Source organism: Eumetopias jubatus, unplaced genomic scaffold (assembly GCF_037043125.1).
Source record: "Eumetopias jubatus isolate StellerSeaLion01/CBP00866 unplaced genomic scaffold, mEumJub1_p1.0 scaffold_7, whole genome shotgun sequence".
NCBI lineage: Eukaryota > Metazoa > Chordata > Mammalia > Carnivora > Otariidae > Eumetopias > Eumetopias jubatus.
In genome coordinates this window covers 90,874,764-90,891,406 of record NW_028274813.1, presented here as the reverse complement: position 1 = coordinate 90,891,406, position 16,643 = coordinate 90,874,764, and the positions used below count along the sequence as shown (strand labels likewise).

Genomic DNA, 16,643 nt, shown 5'->3' with positions numbered 1-16,643 from the left:
AGAAGTCAAACCTGATGGTACCTTGATCTTGGACTTCCAGCCTCCAGAACTATGATGAAATAAATTTCTGTTCTTGAGGTCCTATGGTCTATAGCATTTTTGTTATGGCAGCCCTAGCAAACTAATACAGATTTTTAATACTCAATAGAAAAAAGTGAACAAAAACATGAAATTTTTAACCCAGCAATTAAAAAATGGAACACAGCAGATATGTTGTAATCAAACGTTTTAACAAAAACTTCTAAGAAATAATGAAACAATCATAGTTGTAAGGGGAGAATACAAATTGGAAACATAGGAAGTCCATGGAACTTCCTATGGGAAGAACCCAGCTATACACACATACACATATACGTGAAATCACCATGTTAACCAAGAGATAGAACATATCCAGAATGTAGTTGCAATTTTGGTTTCTGTTTTACCCAAAAGTCTTCTGAGGTAGTGCCTTTTAATGGCAAAGACTTTTGTGTTTATATTTTAGTTATTAATGTCTATTTTTTTGCTTTATGTTAAAGACTGTGGCTTGGATCATATTTGGAGTTTGGAAGTTATTGAGTTATTTCTATCATACACAGCAAAATATTATAAATGGTACCTAGTGACTTGAAAGCAAAGATATATTCCTGTTTGTCAGGAATAGGATTCTATATATTCTCTGTGTGGTTGCATAGACTAGTAGACGTGTGTTTCCATAGGATTTTATTTGTATTTCCAATGGTTTTAATATGTGCTGTGTCTTTAATCAATTAAAAATCCCCTTTCTCTTATAAAAATATATGAGTTCACAAAAAAGAGAAATATTCTTTTTCTCTAACAAATCTTCACCTGATACAGTTTAGATATATCTTTTACTCTTAAATTTACAATGAATAATTTTTAGGGATTATAGCTACCAGTAACCTAATACTGAATCAATTTTATAGAGACATAAAATTAGATTTTTTTCTAGTCTTTAATTATAGTTATTATGTTATTATAGTTATATGTTATTATAGAGGCAAACATATTGATTTGACTTCTATTCAATGTTATCTAAAAAAATTTAATATTATAGGAAGAATTCCTTTACTCTTGCCATGACCAGGCAAGGATCAATAGGTAAGTTTTAGGGTCATTGTCATCTTAACTTTATTGAGTCATCCAACTCATGAAAAAAGCATATCTCCCTACTTATTTAGGATTTTGGTAACTTATCTCAGTATATTTTATATTTCAGCATATAAATCTTGTACATATTTTATTTTTTCTAGACATTTGGCATTTTCAGAGTGTTATTAGAAATACTTAAAATTTCATTTTCAAACTATTGCTAATGAATTATAATTTACCTTTTAATTTGTATCCAGTGATTGATAAAATTCGATCCGTAGTTTATCTGTACATACTTTTGGGTTTTCTGCATATAAAATCTTATCCTCTGCAAAAAAATTTCTATTTCTTCGGTTTCCAGTTATTTCACTTCATTTTTTTGCATTATACTGAATACAACTTCATAATTAATATTGACAGTGCTCGCTTCAGCAGCACATATACTGTAGTTAATATTGACAATTCCAAAGGTACCTCACACCTATCAAAATGACTAAAATCAACAACACAAGAAACAACAGGTGTTGGCAAGGATGTGGAGAAAATGGAACCCTCTTGTACTGTTGGTGGGAATGCAAACTGGTGCAGCCACCATGGAAAATAGCATGGAGGTGCCTCAAAAAGTTAAACATAAAATTACCCAATGATCTAGCAATTGCACTACTAGTTATTTACCCAAAGAATGCAGAAATACTAATTCAAAGGGATATGTGCATCTACAATAGACAAATTATGAAAACAGCCCAAGTGTCCATTGACTGATGAATGGATAAGAAAGAAGTGGTGTACACACACACACACACACACACACACACACACACACACACACAGGAATATTACTTAGCCATAAAAAAGAATGAAATCCTGCCATTTGCAACAATATGGATGGAGCTAGAGAGTTTTATGCTAAGTGAAGTAAGTTCAGTCAGAGAAAGACAAATACCATATGATACCATTCATATGTGGAATTTAAGAAACAAAACAAATGAGCAAAGGGGAAGAAAAGGAGGCAAACCAAGAAACAGACTCAACTATAAAGAACAAACTGATAGTTACCAGAAGGGAGGTGGGTGGGGGGATGGGTGAAATAGGTGAGGGGGATTAAGGAATGCACTTGTGATGAGCACTGGGTAATATATGGAATTGTTGAATCACTATATTGTACACCTGAAGCTAATATTACACTGTATGTTAACTAACTGAAATTCAAATAAAAACTTGAAACAGACAACAAAAAACTTAAAAAAAATTGAAACCTACATTTTCTTAGAATAAAAGGCTGACATGCTGGTGGGAGTTTAAATTAGTACAACCCTTTTGGATAGCTGCCAATATCTACTAAAACTGAACATATACAGACTTTTAACCTGGCATGTCTACGATTCCCAGGTACATCCCTTACAGAAATGTACATGTTTCTGTACACCAAAAGTACAAAATGTTTATAACAGCACTATTTATTTGATAATCAAAACAAATTGTCCCAATGCCCATCAATAATATGAAGTTTAAATAAATTGTGGAATATTCATATCATGAAATACTGCCAGCAATGAGAATGAGCAAATTACAATTATATTCAACAGCATGATCAAATCATACAAACATAGTTGAGGGGGGAAAAAAGCCAGACACAAAAGAGTAGATCCTGTATGAATCCACTGATAAAAAAAAATCAGCATTTGGCAAAACTAATCTGTAGTGTTAGGAATGAAGATAATAATTGTCCTCGGAAATGGGTGACTAGAAAAGAGAGCTCCTAGAGTGCTGAATATTGTTTCTGGGTGCTGGAAACATGGACACCATGTATTAAATTCAAAATTCATTGAGCTGATCCGTACATTTTTTAAAATGTTTGTATGCATTGATAGAAAGTTAAGTTGAAAACAAAGCCTGCACGAGAGTCTCTGTGGTTTTTTTTAAATCGTGAATATGTTTTTATATATTTCTATCCCATTGCTTTTCTCATAGTGCCTATCCATCAAGAGTCACATGCTTCCTGAGTCTATCCTCATAAATGACCTTTTCAACTTTTACTACAATTTATCTTTCACTTGTGACTATTTTGCTTTGGCTAGAGCACTTGTAGAAAGAATTTTATAAGACATGTTTTTCTAATTTCTTTATTGAGGAAAGGTTTATATCATAGATCTAAAATACCAAATTCAGCATTCTCTTCCTTAATGTATCAAAAATTTCTTTTTCAGGATGAAGTAATCACTATTAGATGATAAAGTAATTATCTCTTAGGTAATTAATCACTTTATTTTTCTGTCTTTACATTATATATTCAATTCCATTGCTTACACTATCAGTTGGCTTTCATTTTTTTCATTTTTTTACAAACAAAATTTTTATTACCAGAATTCCTTACACACAGTAAGAAAACAGAGTGCCAGAGACTCTGTTATTTTCCTCTTACTACTGTAACAAAATTACCACTTAGCAATTTAAAACAACACAACGTATTATCTTACACTCCTGCAAGTCAGAAATCCAAAATGAGTCTCACCAGGCTAAAATCAAGATGTTAGCAGAGCTGTGTTTCTTCTACAGGTTTTGTGGTAGAATTTTTTTTAAGCATTTAGAAACTGTGTACATTCTTTGCCTCATGGCCTTCTTCCATCTTCAAAGCTAGCAATGGCTCATCAGTTCCAGATAAGAGCTAAAAGGAAAAAAAAAAAAAAAGGCCAACCAAGAATACTTTAACAAACAAAGGTGTCCATCAAAGGTGAAGGTGAGATATTTTCTCTAACAAACAAAACCTAAGGAAGTTCACTAGAACTGCCTTACAAGAAATACTGAAAGGAGTTCTTCAAGCTGAAATGAAAGGACACTAATTAATAACAAAAAATTATATAAAAATATACAACACACTGGTAAAGGTGCGCATATAGTTAGATTCAGAATATTCAAATACTGTAGAATGGTAGTGTGTTAACCACTTAATTCTAGTATAAAAGTTAAAAGACAAAATATTAAAAATAGTTATGGCTATAATAATTTCTTCATAGAGATGCAATATAAAAGGATGTAAACAGTGACACCAAAAACATAAAAGAGGGAGGGAGTAAAAGAGTAGTTTTGGGTATGCAAAGTTAAATTATCAGCATAAAATAGACTTTATATAATGTTTTATGTAACCCTCACGGTAAACACAAAGCAAGACCTAAGCAAATTCGTAAGAGATAAAGAGAAGGGAATCAAAGCAAGCCGTTATGGAAAATCATCAATTCACAAAGGAAGGCAACAAGAGAGGCAGAAAGGAACAAAGGAGCCACAAAGATTCCATAAAACAATTAATGAGATGACATCAGTAAATCATTACCTAACTATAATTAATTATATAATCCAATCAAAATACATAGAGTGGATGGATGGATTGATAAAAAAAGCAACAGCCAACATTATGCTGCCTACAAGAGCTCACTTCAGCTTTAAGGACACACTCCAAGTGAAGCCATGGAAAAGATATTTCATGCAAGTGGAAACCAAAAGAGAGCAGGGATAGCTATAATTATATTACAGAAAATATACTGTAAGCCAAAAATGGTAACAAGAGACAAAGAAGATCATTATATAATTAAGGCAATTCATCAAGAAGATATAACAATTGTAAATAGAATGACTTCAGAACACCTAAATATATTAAGCAAATATTGATATATCTGAAGTGAGAAGGAGACAACAATTTAAAATAGTAGGAGACTTCAATACTCCACTTTCAGCAATGGATAAATCATTCAGGCAGAAAATGAACAAGGACACATTGGAATTGAACCATATGTTAGACCAAATGGACCTAACAGACATTTATAGAACCTACCATCCATCACCAGCAGAATATACATTCTTCTCAAGTACACATGGAACATTTTCCAGGATAGATCATATGTTTGAGCTCAAAGCAAGTATTAATAAATTTAAGAAGACTGAAATCATACCAAATATCTTTTTGAACCACAAATTTTATAAAACTAGAAATCAATAAAAGGAGGAAAGTTAGAAAATCACAAATATGCACAAATTAACACACTCCTGAATAACCAGTTCGTCAAAGAATCAATCAAAAGAAAAATTTTAAAAAAGTCTTGAAATAAATGAAAATGGAAATAAAACATATCCAAAACTATGGAATGCTGTCAAAGCCATCTTAAGGAGGAAATTTATAGTAATAACTACCTGTATCAAGAAAAAAGAAAGATATCAAACATACAACCTAACTTTACACCTCAAGGAACTAGAAAAAGAAGGACAAACTAAACCCAAAGTTAGCAGAAGGAAAGAAATAACAAAGATCAGAGCATAAGTAAGAAAGACAATAGAAAAAAGTCAATGAAACTAAAAGGTGTTTTTTTTTAATATAAAATTGACAAATCTTTAGCTAGATGAAGAAAAAAAGGATTCAAATAAATAACAATGAAAGAGGAGACATTACAACTGATACCACAGAAATACAAAGGATCAAAAGAGACCACTATGAACAATTATATACCAAAAAATTGGACAACCTAGAAGAAATGGATAAATTCCTGGAAACATAAAATTTATCAAGACTTAATCATGAAGAAATAGAAAAATATGAACAGGCCAATAATAGTAAGGGGACTAAATCAGTATTTAAAAACCACCCAAGAAATTATAGCCCAGCACTGTGTGGTCTCATTGGTGAATTCTACCAAACATGTAAATAAGAATTAATGTCAATCCTTATCAAACTCTTCCAAAAAAACAACTCCCAAACTCAATGAGGCCAGATTTATCCTGATACTAAAGGCAGATAAGGACACTACAAGAAAACTACAGACCAATATCCCTAATGAATATAGATGCAAACATTCTCAATAAAATATTAGAAACCAAATTTTCAACAGCACATTAAAATGATCATAAACCAGGATCAAGCAGGATTTATCTCTAGGATGCAGGATGATTCAACATATGCACATCAACAAATGTTATACATCACATTAATAACATGAAGGAGAAAAACCCCATGATCATCTCAATAGATGCAGAAAAAACACTTGAGAAATTACAACATCCTTTCCTGATCAAAAACACTCAACACATTGGGTATAGAAGGAACCTCAACATAATAAAGTCTATCTATGACAAGCCGATAGCTAACATATTCAGTGGTGAAAGACTGAAAAGCTTTTCCTCTAAGATGAGGAACAAGACAAAGGTACCCATTCTTACCATTCCTACTTAACAGAGTATTGGAAGTCCTAGGCAGAGCAATCAGGAAAGGGGAGGGGGGGGAAGCTAAGTAAAATGCATCCAAAAGGAAAAGATAGAAGTAAAATTGCCCTTTTTTGTAGATACCTTCTACAGGCATACATCATTTTATTGTGCTTCACAGATATGGCATTTTTTACAAATTGAAGGTTTGTGGTAACCCTGCATCAAGCAAGTCTATCAGTGCCATTTTCCCAACAGTATTTGCTTACCTCGTGTCTCCATGAGAATTTGGTAATTCTCACAATATTTCAAACTTTCTCATATTATATTTGGCATGGTGATCTGTGATTAGTGATTACAAGTCACTGAAAGCTCAGGTAATAGCATTTTTTAGCAATAAAGTTTTTAAATTAAAATATATATATTAAATTAGACATAATGCTGTAAAACACACTTAATAGACTATAGCATAGTGTGAACATAACTTTTAATAGGCATTGGGAAACCAAAAAATTTATTCAACTTGCTTTATTGTGAAATTCACTTTATTGCAGTGGTCTGGAACTGAACACTCAATATCTCTGAGTTATGCCTGGGTATAGAAAACCCTCAAGACTTGACCAAAAAACTGTTAGAACTAATCAGTGAATTCAGCAGTGTTGCAGGGTACAAAATCACTATACAAAATCAGTTGCATTTCTCTGTACTAACGACAAAATACCTGAAAAAGTAATAAAATCCCATTCACAATAGCATTAATAACAACAAAGTACTTAGGAATAAATTCAGTCAAGGAGATGAAAGATCTGTATACTGAAGACTACAAGATTTTGATGAAAGAAATTGAAGAAGACACAAACAAATGGAAAGGTATCCTGTGTTTATGGATTGAAAGAATTAATTTTGTTAAAATGTCCATACTATGCAAAGCCATCTATATACTCAATATAGTTCCTATAAAATTCCAATGGCATTTTTCACAGAAATAGAAAAAAAAACCTTAAAGTTTGTATGGAATCACAAAAGAACCTGGATACCCAAAGCAATTCAGAGAAATATCAAAGCTGGAAGCATCACACTTCCTGATTTCAAACTACACTACAACCTCCAGTAATCAAAATGATGTGGTACTGCCATAAAAATAGAGATAGACCCATGGAATAGAATCCAGAGCCCAAAAATAAACCCTCACAAATACAATCAACTAATACTCAATACTCTCTTCCATAAATGGTGATGGTTAAACTGGATAACCACATGTAGAAGAATGAAATTGGACTTCTTAAGATCACTCCACAAAAAATTAACTCGAAGAGGATTAAAGACGTAAAAATAAGAACTTAATGGTAAAACTATAAGAAAATATAGGGGGAAAATCCTTGACATTGATCTTGGAAACAATTTTTTTGGATATGACACCAAAAACACAAGCAACAAAAGCAAAAATTAGTAAGTGGGATTGCATCAAACTAAAAATCTTATGCATAGTTAAGGAAACCATCAACAAAATTAAAAGGCAACTCATGGAATATTTCTCAAATCATATTCTGATAAAGGGTTGATATCCAAAATATATAAAGAACTCATACAACTCACTAGCAAAAAACAAACAAAAACAAAAACAAACAAAAATCTAATTTAAAAATGGATAGAGGAACTGAACAGACACTTTTCCAAAGAAGACATACAGATGGCCAACAGACACATGAAAAGATGTTCAACATCACTAATCATCAGGGAAATGCAAATCAAAACCACAATGAGATCTCATCTCACACGAATCAGGATGGCTAGTGCCAAAAAGACAAGAAATAAGTCTTGGCAAGGATGTAAAGAATAGGGAACCCTGTGCACTGTTGGCGAGAAAGTAAATTGGTGCTGTTACTTGGAAAACAATATGGAGGTTCCTAAAAAATTTAAATAGAGCTACCATGTAACCGAGCAATCCCACTTCTGGGTATATATCCAAAAGAAAGAAAAACATATTAAAGAGATATCTGTACTCCCATGTTCATTGCAGCCTTATTCACAACAGCCAGGATATGGAAACAATCTAGGTGTCTGTCAATGGATGAATGGATAGAGAAGATGGGTATATACAGACAATGGAATATTGTTTAGCCATAAGAAAGAAGGAAATTTTGCCATTTGCAACCATACGGATGGACCTTGAACGCAATATGCTAAGTGAAATAAATCAGACAGAAAAAGACAAATACTGTATGATATTGCTTACATATTGCATCTAAAAAAAGCCAAACTCATAGAAACAGAGAATAGTGTGGTGGTTACAAGGGTATGGGAGAAATGGGTAGATATTGGTCAAAGTGTACAAATTTCTGGTTATAAGATGAATAAGTTGTGGAAAATTAATATATAGGATGTTGAATATAGTTGATAAACTGTATCGTATACTTGAAAGTTACTAAGAGTAGATTTTGAATGTTCCCACCATAACAAGAAGTGGCAATTATGTGACATGATGGAGCCATTAGCTAATTCTATGGAGTGATCATTCCAATATATGTAAGTGTATCAAATCAATACAGTTGTATACCTTAAACTTACACAATATTATATGTCAATTATGTTTCAGTAAAACTGTAAAAATTGACATTAAAATAAGAAGGTAAAAAAATCATTAAGGCTAAAGATAAAGAACGCCTTCACTTGGATGTTATGGTCCTATATTAATGCCAGTTTTTGGAACAGTCAATGTTTACTGACTGATTTGAAATTCTTACTTGTAAATAATGATGGGAGGTAGTCAGCTCAACTAGTGGTTAATTTGAAGAAAAAAAAAAAAAACAGAGAAACTAACTTGTATTACATGCTTACTATGGACCAGGTACTGTGTTTATTTCACATCTGCCTTGATGGTAGGTAATGATTAAGTTGAATTGAATTTTGAGTCTCTTGGGTCCAACACATAGTTTAGTAGATGTTAGCCTTCAAAAGTGTTTGTTGAATGTTACTTCTCCTTATGTACCAGGAGCAAGTAAGTTTTATTCCAGAAATGGAATGATTATTCAACATTAGACTGTATTAACCATGTCTTTTATTTTGTGTTCTGATACCCTGACATCTGGGGCCTTTCTTTCCCTGGAAGGACTAAACTGCTTTAGTTAGCCAATTGCTAGAGATATTAAACAACTCACCCATAAACATGCTTTTCAAAACATGATTTTCAAAAGAACCAACCAATACAGAGCCCACAGGACAACACCTCATTTATTGGGTTCTCACACTGTAGACCTCTATCCCCTTATCCTAATAATTTCAGGACCAGGTACCAAACCACTACGAACAGTACCTGTGCCCCAGAGCCTGCTGAAATTATTCAGATTAATCAATTCTGAGCCAGTTTACCCTGCCTCACCTCTTCCTTCCTCAGAAGCCACAATAAAGCCTCTTGCTCAGTTTCCCCTTCTTCCCCTCTGACCAGCCCCAGTGTTTCCATGTGTGGCCCACCATGGCATGGTGTGTCCCCTCCTCTCGGGAACAGTGAGTAATAAGCTGTCTTTTCAATGCCAATCATTTCCAGATCTGTTAACCTTACTATATCTCAAATTTTCTGTTAATACACTATATTTTAAAACACAGACAATCAAAAAGCATTCAAGTGAATTAAACTGAAGTTTTCTGCACGGTTTATCTAGTGGCAACTAATGTGAAATAAGTGATAGCCTAATCTAAAAACACTTAGAAAATTCAGAGAAGGGGAACCCTCTTACACTACTGGTGGGAATGTAAACTGGTATAGCCACTCTGGAAAACAGTAGGGAGGTTCCTCAAAAAGTTAAAAATAGAGCTACCCTACGACCCATCAAGTGTACTATTAGGTATTTATCCAAAGGATACAAAGTGATTTGAAGGGGCACACGCACCCCAAAGTTTATAGCAGCAATGTCCACAATAGCCAAAATATGGAAAGAACCCAGATGTCCATCAATAGATGAATGGATAAAGATGTGGTATATATAGTGGAATATTACTCAGCCATCAAAAAGAATGAAATCTTGCCATTTGCAGCAATGTGGATGGAACTAAAGGGTATTATGCTCAGCGAAATGTCAGAGAAAGACAAATACCATATTATTTCACTCATATATGGATTTAAGAAACAAAACAGATGAACATAGGGGAAGGGAAGGAAAAATAAAATAAGATAAAAATCAGAGAGGGAGGCAAACCATAAGAGACTCTTAACTCTAGAAAACAAACTGGGGGTTGTTGGAGGGGAGGTGGGTGGGTGAAGGGGTAATTGGGTGATGACCATTAAGGAGGGCATTTGATGTAATGAGAACTGGGTGTTATATGCAACTGATTAATCACTAAATTCTACCCCTGAAATTAATAATACAGTATTTTTTAACTAAATTGAACTTAAATAAAAAATTTTTAATTTATTTTTGTTACTTTTTGGTTGCTACAATTGATTCATAAATATTACTTAAAAATATTAGGGGATACAGATAAGGAATAATAATGATAGTTACCTATACTTGGAAGCAATCATGTTAACATTTAAGCTACAGCCACACATATACAAGAAGTAAAAATTGTTCTTCACAAAAAAACATTCTGAATGTCTTTCTATGTTAACAAATATTTACAAGATAACTCTTAGTGGATACTTCATAATCCATTGTATGGATATACTCTTGATGGATTAGGTCCTTTCCAAGTTTTTGCAATAATTAACTTCCTCTTATGTCCATCTATGAACTTAGCTTATGTCTATGAGTCAGAAGATGCTATCAAGTTTGACCTCTTTTCTAATTCACTCTTTTATGTAATAGGACATTAATATTTCTTGTAGAATTTCCCTCGTATAAAACTTGAGACTGACAATTTCCACAGGATTGTTGTGAGGCTGAACACATGTAATACTCATAAAAATGTGCTAATTTCCTTGACTAAATGTACATTTTATATCAACAGGTTTAAAACCTCAAAAAGGCTTTTGGACTCACTGGAAACTAAAAGAGCTCACCACAACAACCATACATGGTACTAAAAAAGCACCTTCAATATCTATAAAGGACAGGATTGAAAGGAGTCAGACACGTATAACGGCTGGTAAGTAAGTTTATTGTCAACTGCAGGATGAAATAGCCAAAATCAAGTATATTAAGTTATGGATTTATCATAATTTTCTAATAATTAATTCTTTGGAGGGTCTTAAAATAAGATTGGTGTTATAGTAGTTTGAATATTGCTTCACATTTTAGTTTTTCATTATAAAATGTTATGTGCTTAATTATGTCCTCCCATTTGCCTGTTGTATTTTTATATTTGCCTTCTATCCTACAATCTCATTAGTTCTAGTAGCCTTTTTATAGATTTCTTAGGATTTTCTGCATGGAAAATCATGTCATATGAGAATAAAGAGCATTTTACTTCTTCATTTCCAATCTACATGACTTTTGTTTCTTTTACATGCTTATGACTAGGACCTCTAAGAAAATGTTAACTAAAAGCAGTGAGAGTGGACATCCTTGCCTCATTCCTGACCTTAGAGGGGAAATGTTATGTTATTTGCCTTTAAATAGATTTGGACTGCCAGTTTTTATAGACGCCTTTTGTCAGGTTGAGGTAGTTTCATTCTCTTCTTGGCTTGCTGAGAATTTTTTTTTTTAATGCATGGATAGATATAGGATCTTAACAAATGCTTTTTAGCATCTATTGAGATGAACCTATTTTTTTTTTTTTACTGTTTTAGTCTTTTAATACAGTGAATTACAGGGATCGATATTCAAATGTTAACCCAACCCTGCATCTCTGGGATAAATACCATTTGGCCATTGTGTATTAACTTATTCATGTACTACTGGATTTAATTTGATAAAATTTTGTTTTATTTTCCTGTACTATCCTGTCTCATTTTAGTAATAAGCATTATGTTCCCTCCTCTTCTCTTTTTAAAAAGAGTTAGTATAAAATTGGTATTTATTCTTCTTCCCATATATGGGAGAATTCATTAATGAAGCCATCAAGGCCTATAATTTTTTCTGTGGGAAAGTTCTTAACAAATTCAGTTTCTCTAATAGATGTAGGGCTATTCAGTTATCACTTCCTTCTTAAATGAACTTGGTTGTTTTCTGTGAGTTTTTATTTTATTCCTTTAAAAGTTTTGAGTTTTTTTTTTTTTTCTGGGATACAATCCAGTTACTTAGAAATATTTTGACCCATTTGAGCCTTGCTTTCAAGCTTCATCAAGTAGAACCAGCAGTCTTTTGTCTAGGTCTAACTTGCTTCCCCTGATGAGGCAATATCCTTCTCAGTATTCTACCCCTTGCTCTGTATCGAAGGTTTCCCATCTGACTGTCTAGAACATAAGCTTTGTGTGAGCCCCAAGCAGTGTTCTCCCTGCTCCTTCCTGTGGGTGGCTCTTTACCAACTTCAGGCATAGGGTCAAGGATAACGCTCTGAGGATCTTTAGAATGCTCTCTGTGTCCATCTGTCTCCTCATTATGCTGACCTATGAACTGTGGCTTGCCATCACCTTCCTGAATGCTAACTTTTACTTTCTCAACTCAGTGAGACTAGTGGATTCTGTTTGGATTCCCATTCCTTGCACTGCGGGGAGGAGACAATTGAAGGGCTCCTACATTTGTTTGTCTTTTCTTAGGGATTACTGACCTGTGCTGTCTATTGTCTAACACATAAAAACTATTTTTTCATATATTTTGTCCAAATTTTTAGTTGTTCAAGAAATAAGAGTAAATCCAGTCCTTGTTACTCCGTAATAGCTAGAAGTGGAAGCAATTATATATATTTTTAAAAGATTAAGAGAAGACTTAAAATATTCTCCTATATTTATCCTTCCTAGCACTTCTTTCCGTACTATAAATTTGAGTTTCTTGTGGTGTTATTTCCCTTCAGCATGAGAAACTGCCTTTTGGCAGTTCTCATAGTTCAGTTTTTCTAGCAATGAATTTCCTTGTTTACTTATCTAAAATAGTGTTCATTTTGCCTCTATTTTTGAAGGATATTTTTCCTGGGTATAGAATTCTGGGTTCATTTTTCTTTTGCCTTTTAGCAAGATATTGGTCCATTGTGTTCTGGTTTCTATTATTTACAATGAAAAGTCAGACATTATTATTATTTCACCATGTCTAGGGTCAGAAACTTCTCCTGTGAAGGGCCAAAGAGTCAATATTTTAGGTTTTGTTAGATACATATCATCTATTATTCTTTACAACTCTTTAAAAATATAAAATCCTTCTTAGGTTCCAAGTGATATGAAAAATAGGCCATGGACTGGATTGGACCTGCAGGCTGTAGTTTGTTGATTCCTACTCTATTCAATGTGCCTTTTTTCTTCTAGCTACTGTTAAGATTTTTCTCTTTGTTGTTGGTGTTCAGAAATTTGTCCATGATGTGCTGACATACTTTTCTTTGTCTTCATTCTACTTGGCCTCATTAATTTTGTTAAACCTCTGATTTGATGTTTTTCACCATTTTTTGCCATTATATTTCAAATAAATTCTGTTCTATTTCTCTTCTCTGGGACTCCAACTTAGCATGTATTATATTACTTGTTGCCCACAGTTCACTGGAACTTTGTCAGTTTTTTTTCAATTTTTTTTGTCTCTAAGTTTTATAGATTTCATGTTTCCATTTATTTCATTTTAAGTTCACTGACTCTTCTATGGTCTATGATCTACTCTTAATCTCAATAAATGAATATTTCATTTCATATATTGTACCTTTCAGGTTAAGAATTCCCTTTTGGTCCTTTTTTTCCTCTCTTTCAATTCGTACTCCTTTATTTCATTTTATTTTTTTTTTTAAATTTCAGTATAGTTAATATACAGTGTTCTATTAGTGTTGGCATACAATGTTGTGATTCAACAATGTTGTATATTACTCAGTGTTTTTTAGTAGTTTCTATTTCTATTCTGAGATTCTCTTCCTTCATTATGGCTGTATTATCTTTTAAGTCCTTAAACATATTTAAAATAGTTGCTTTTAAGCTCTTGTCTGGTAATACCAACATTTGGATAACTATGAGATTGATTTCTATGACTATCTTTTTCTTGACTGAATCACAATTTCTTGTCTCTTTTCATGTCTAGTAAGTTTTTATGTAATCTTGGGATTTTGAATGAAACTTTTGAGGTTATTCTGAATTCTGTTAACTTCCACTAAAGGATGTTAATTTTTGTTCAAGTAAGTTACTTTGGCTGTTTCAAAGTCCAAATGTTATGTGTTCTGTGATGGTCAACCACTAAAATCTCCACTTAGAACTTTTAGCCATCCATCTATTCCTTTCCACCCATCCCTCTAGAGCTCCCTCTTCCCACCCTATGCATGAGTAATTCAGACACCAGCTAAGGGTTTGGAGAGAGCTTATAATATTCAGATTCTGGGGTTCCCCCTCTGTAGCCCCTTTCTTTTTTTTTTCTCATGTTTTCCAAATTTTTTTATTATGTTAATCACCATACATTACATCATTAGTTTTGGATGTAGTGTTCCATGATTCACTGTTTGTGCATAACACCCAGTGCTCCATTCAATACGTGCCCTCTTTAATACCCATCACCAGGCTAACCCATCCCCCCCCCCAGAACCCTCAGTTTGTTTCTCAGAGTCCATAGTCTCTCATGGTTCATCTCCCCCTCCAATTTCCCCCCCCTTCATTTTTCCATTCCTACTATCCTCTTTTTTTTTTTAACATATAATGTATTATTTGTTTCAGAGGTACAGGTCTGTGATTCAACAGTCATTAGTTTTTGATGTACTGATCCATGATTCATTGTTTTCGTATAACACCCAGTGCTCCATGCAGTACGTGCCCTCCTTAATACCCATCACCAGGTTAACCCATCCCCCCACCCCCTCCCCTCTAAAACCCTCAGTTTGTTTCTCAGAGTCCATAATCTCTCATGGTTTGTCTCCCCCTCTGATTTCCCCCCCTTCATTTTTCCCTTCCTTCTCCTAATGTCCTCCATGCTATTCTTTATGTTCCACAAATAAGTGAAACCATATAATTGACTTTCTCTGCTTGACTTATTTCACTTAGCATAATTTCCTCCAGTCCCATCCATGTTGATGTAAAAGTTGGGTATCCATCCCTTGGCTGAGTAATATTCCATTGTATACATGGACCACATCTTCTTTATCCATTCATCTGTGGAAGGGCATCTCGACTCTTTCCACAGTTTGGCTATTGTGGACATTGCTGCTATGAACGTTGGGGAGCATATGGCCCTTTCTTTTCACTACATCTGTGTCTTTGGGGTAAATACCCAGGGGTGCAATTCCTGGGTCATAGGACAGCTCTATTTCTAATTTTTTGAGGCACCTCCACACTGTTTTGCAAAGTGGCTGTACCAACTTGCATTCCCACCAACAGTGTAAGAGGGTTTCCCTTTCTCCACAACCTCTCCAACATTTGTTATAAAAGTTATAAATTATTGAAAATATTTTTTAAAAACACAACCATTTGGAGGTACCAGAGAATGACCAAGAGCAGGTAGAAATTGGAGGGGAGCTGAGCCTTATAAGAGGGAACCTCTAGTGGATGCAATTTGTGTTCAGGCAGTTACAACTTTTTGGCTGATGGTACTAGTTAGTTATCATAGCATGTAAGTGGATGGAATTCAAACATAAAGTAGAAATATTAAGTAAAGCTTCTCGTTGGTTTCCCAACTGAACATCTCATTTCAGTGCAACTTGTGCTTTTCTTTATTTCCTCATTTTTAAATTTATTTAAATTTTAGTTAACATATAGAGCAATATTGTTTTCTGGGCTAGAATTCAGTGATTCATCACTTACATAAAACACCCAGTGCTCATCACAAGTGCCCTCTTTAATACCCATCACCCATCTAGCCATCCCCCACCCACCTCTCTCCATCAATCTTTAGATTGTTCTCTATCATTAAGAGTCTCTTAAGGTTTGTTTTCCTCTCTCCTTTCTTTTTCCCTCCCTTCCCATGTGTAATCCATTTTCTTTCTTAAATTCTACATATAAGTGAGATCATATGGTATTTGTCTTTCTCTGACTTATTTCACTTAGCATAATACACTCTACCTTCATCCACATCATTGCAAATGGCAAGATTTCATTCTTTTTGATGGCTGAGTAATATTCCTATATCCACATCTTCTTTATCCATTCATCAGTTGACAGACATTTGGGCTCTCTCCATAGTTTGGTTATTGTTGATAATGCTGCTATAAACATCAGGGTGCATGTACCCCTTCAAACCTTCAAATTTATATTTTTGTATTCTTTGGATAAATACCTAGTAATGTAACTGCTGGATCATCAGGTAGTTCTGTATTTAACCGTGTGAGGTTCTCCAGAGTGGCTGCACCAGTTTGCATTCCCTCTAACAGTACCCTCATCCTCA

At 33.8% G+C, this 16,643-nt stretch overlaps 1 protein-coding gene across 1 annotated transcript in view; it reads left to right on the top strand.

The window, feature by feature from the left end:
* The window catches only part of FAM227B (family with sequence similarity 227 member B), a 220,773-nt gene that overhangs the window by 51,919 nt on the left and 152,211 nt on the right, over positions 1-16,643 (top strand). The window contains exon 10 of the mRNA XM_088024783.1: positions 11,221-11,358. Coding sequence (XP_087880909.1) covers positions 11,221-11,358 — 138 coding nt within the window. The remainder of the gene's footprint in view (positions 1-11,220; positions 11,359-16,643) is intronic.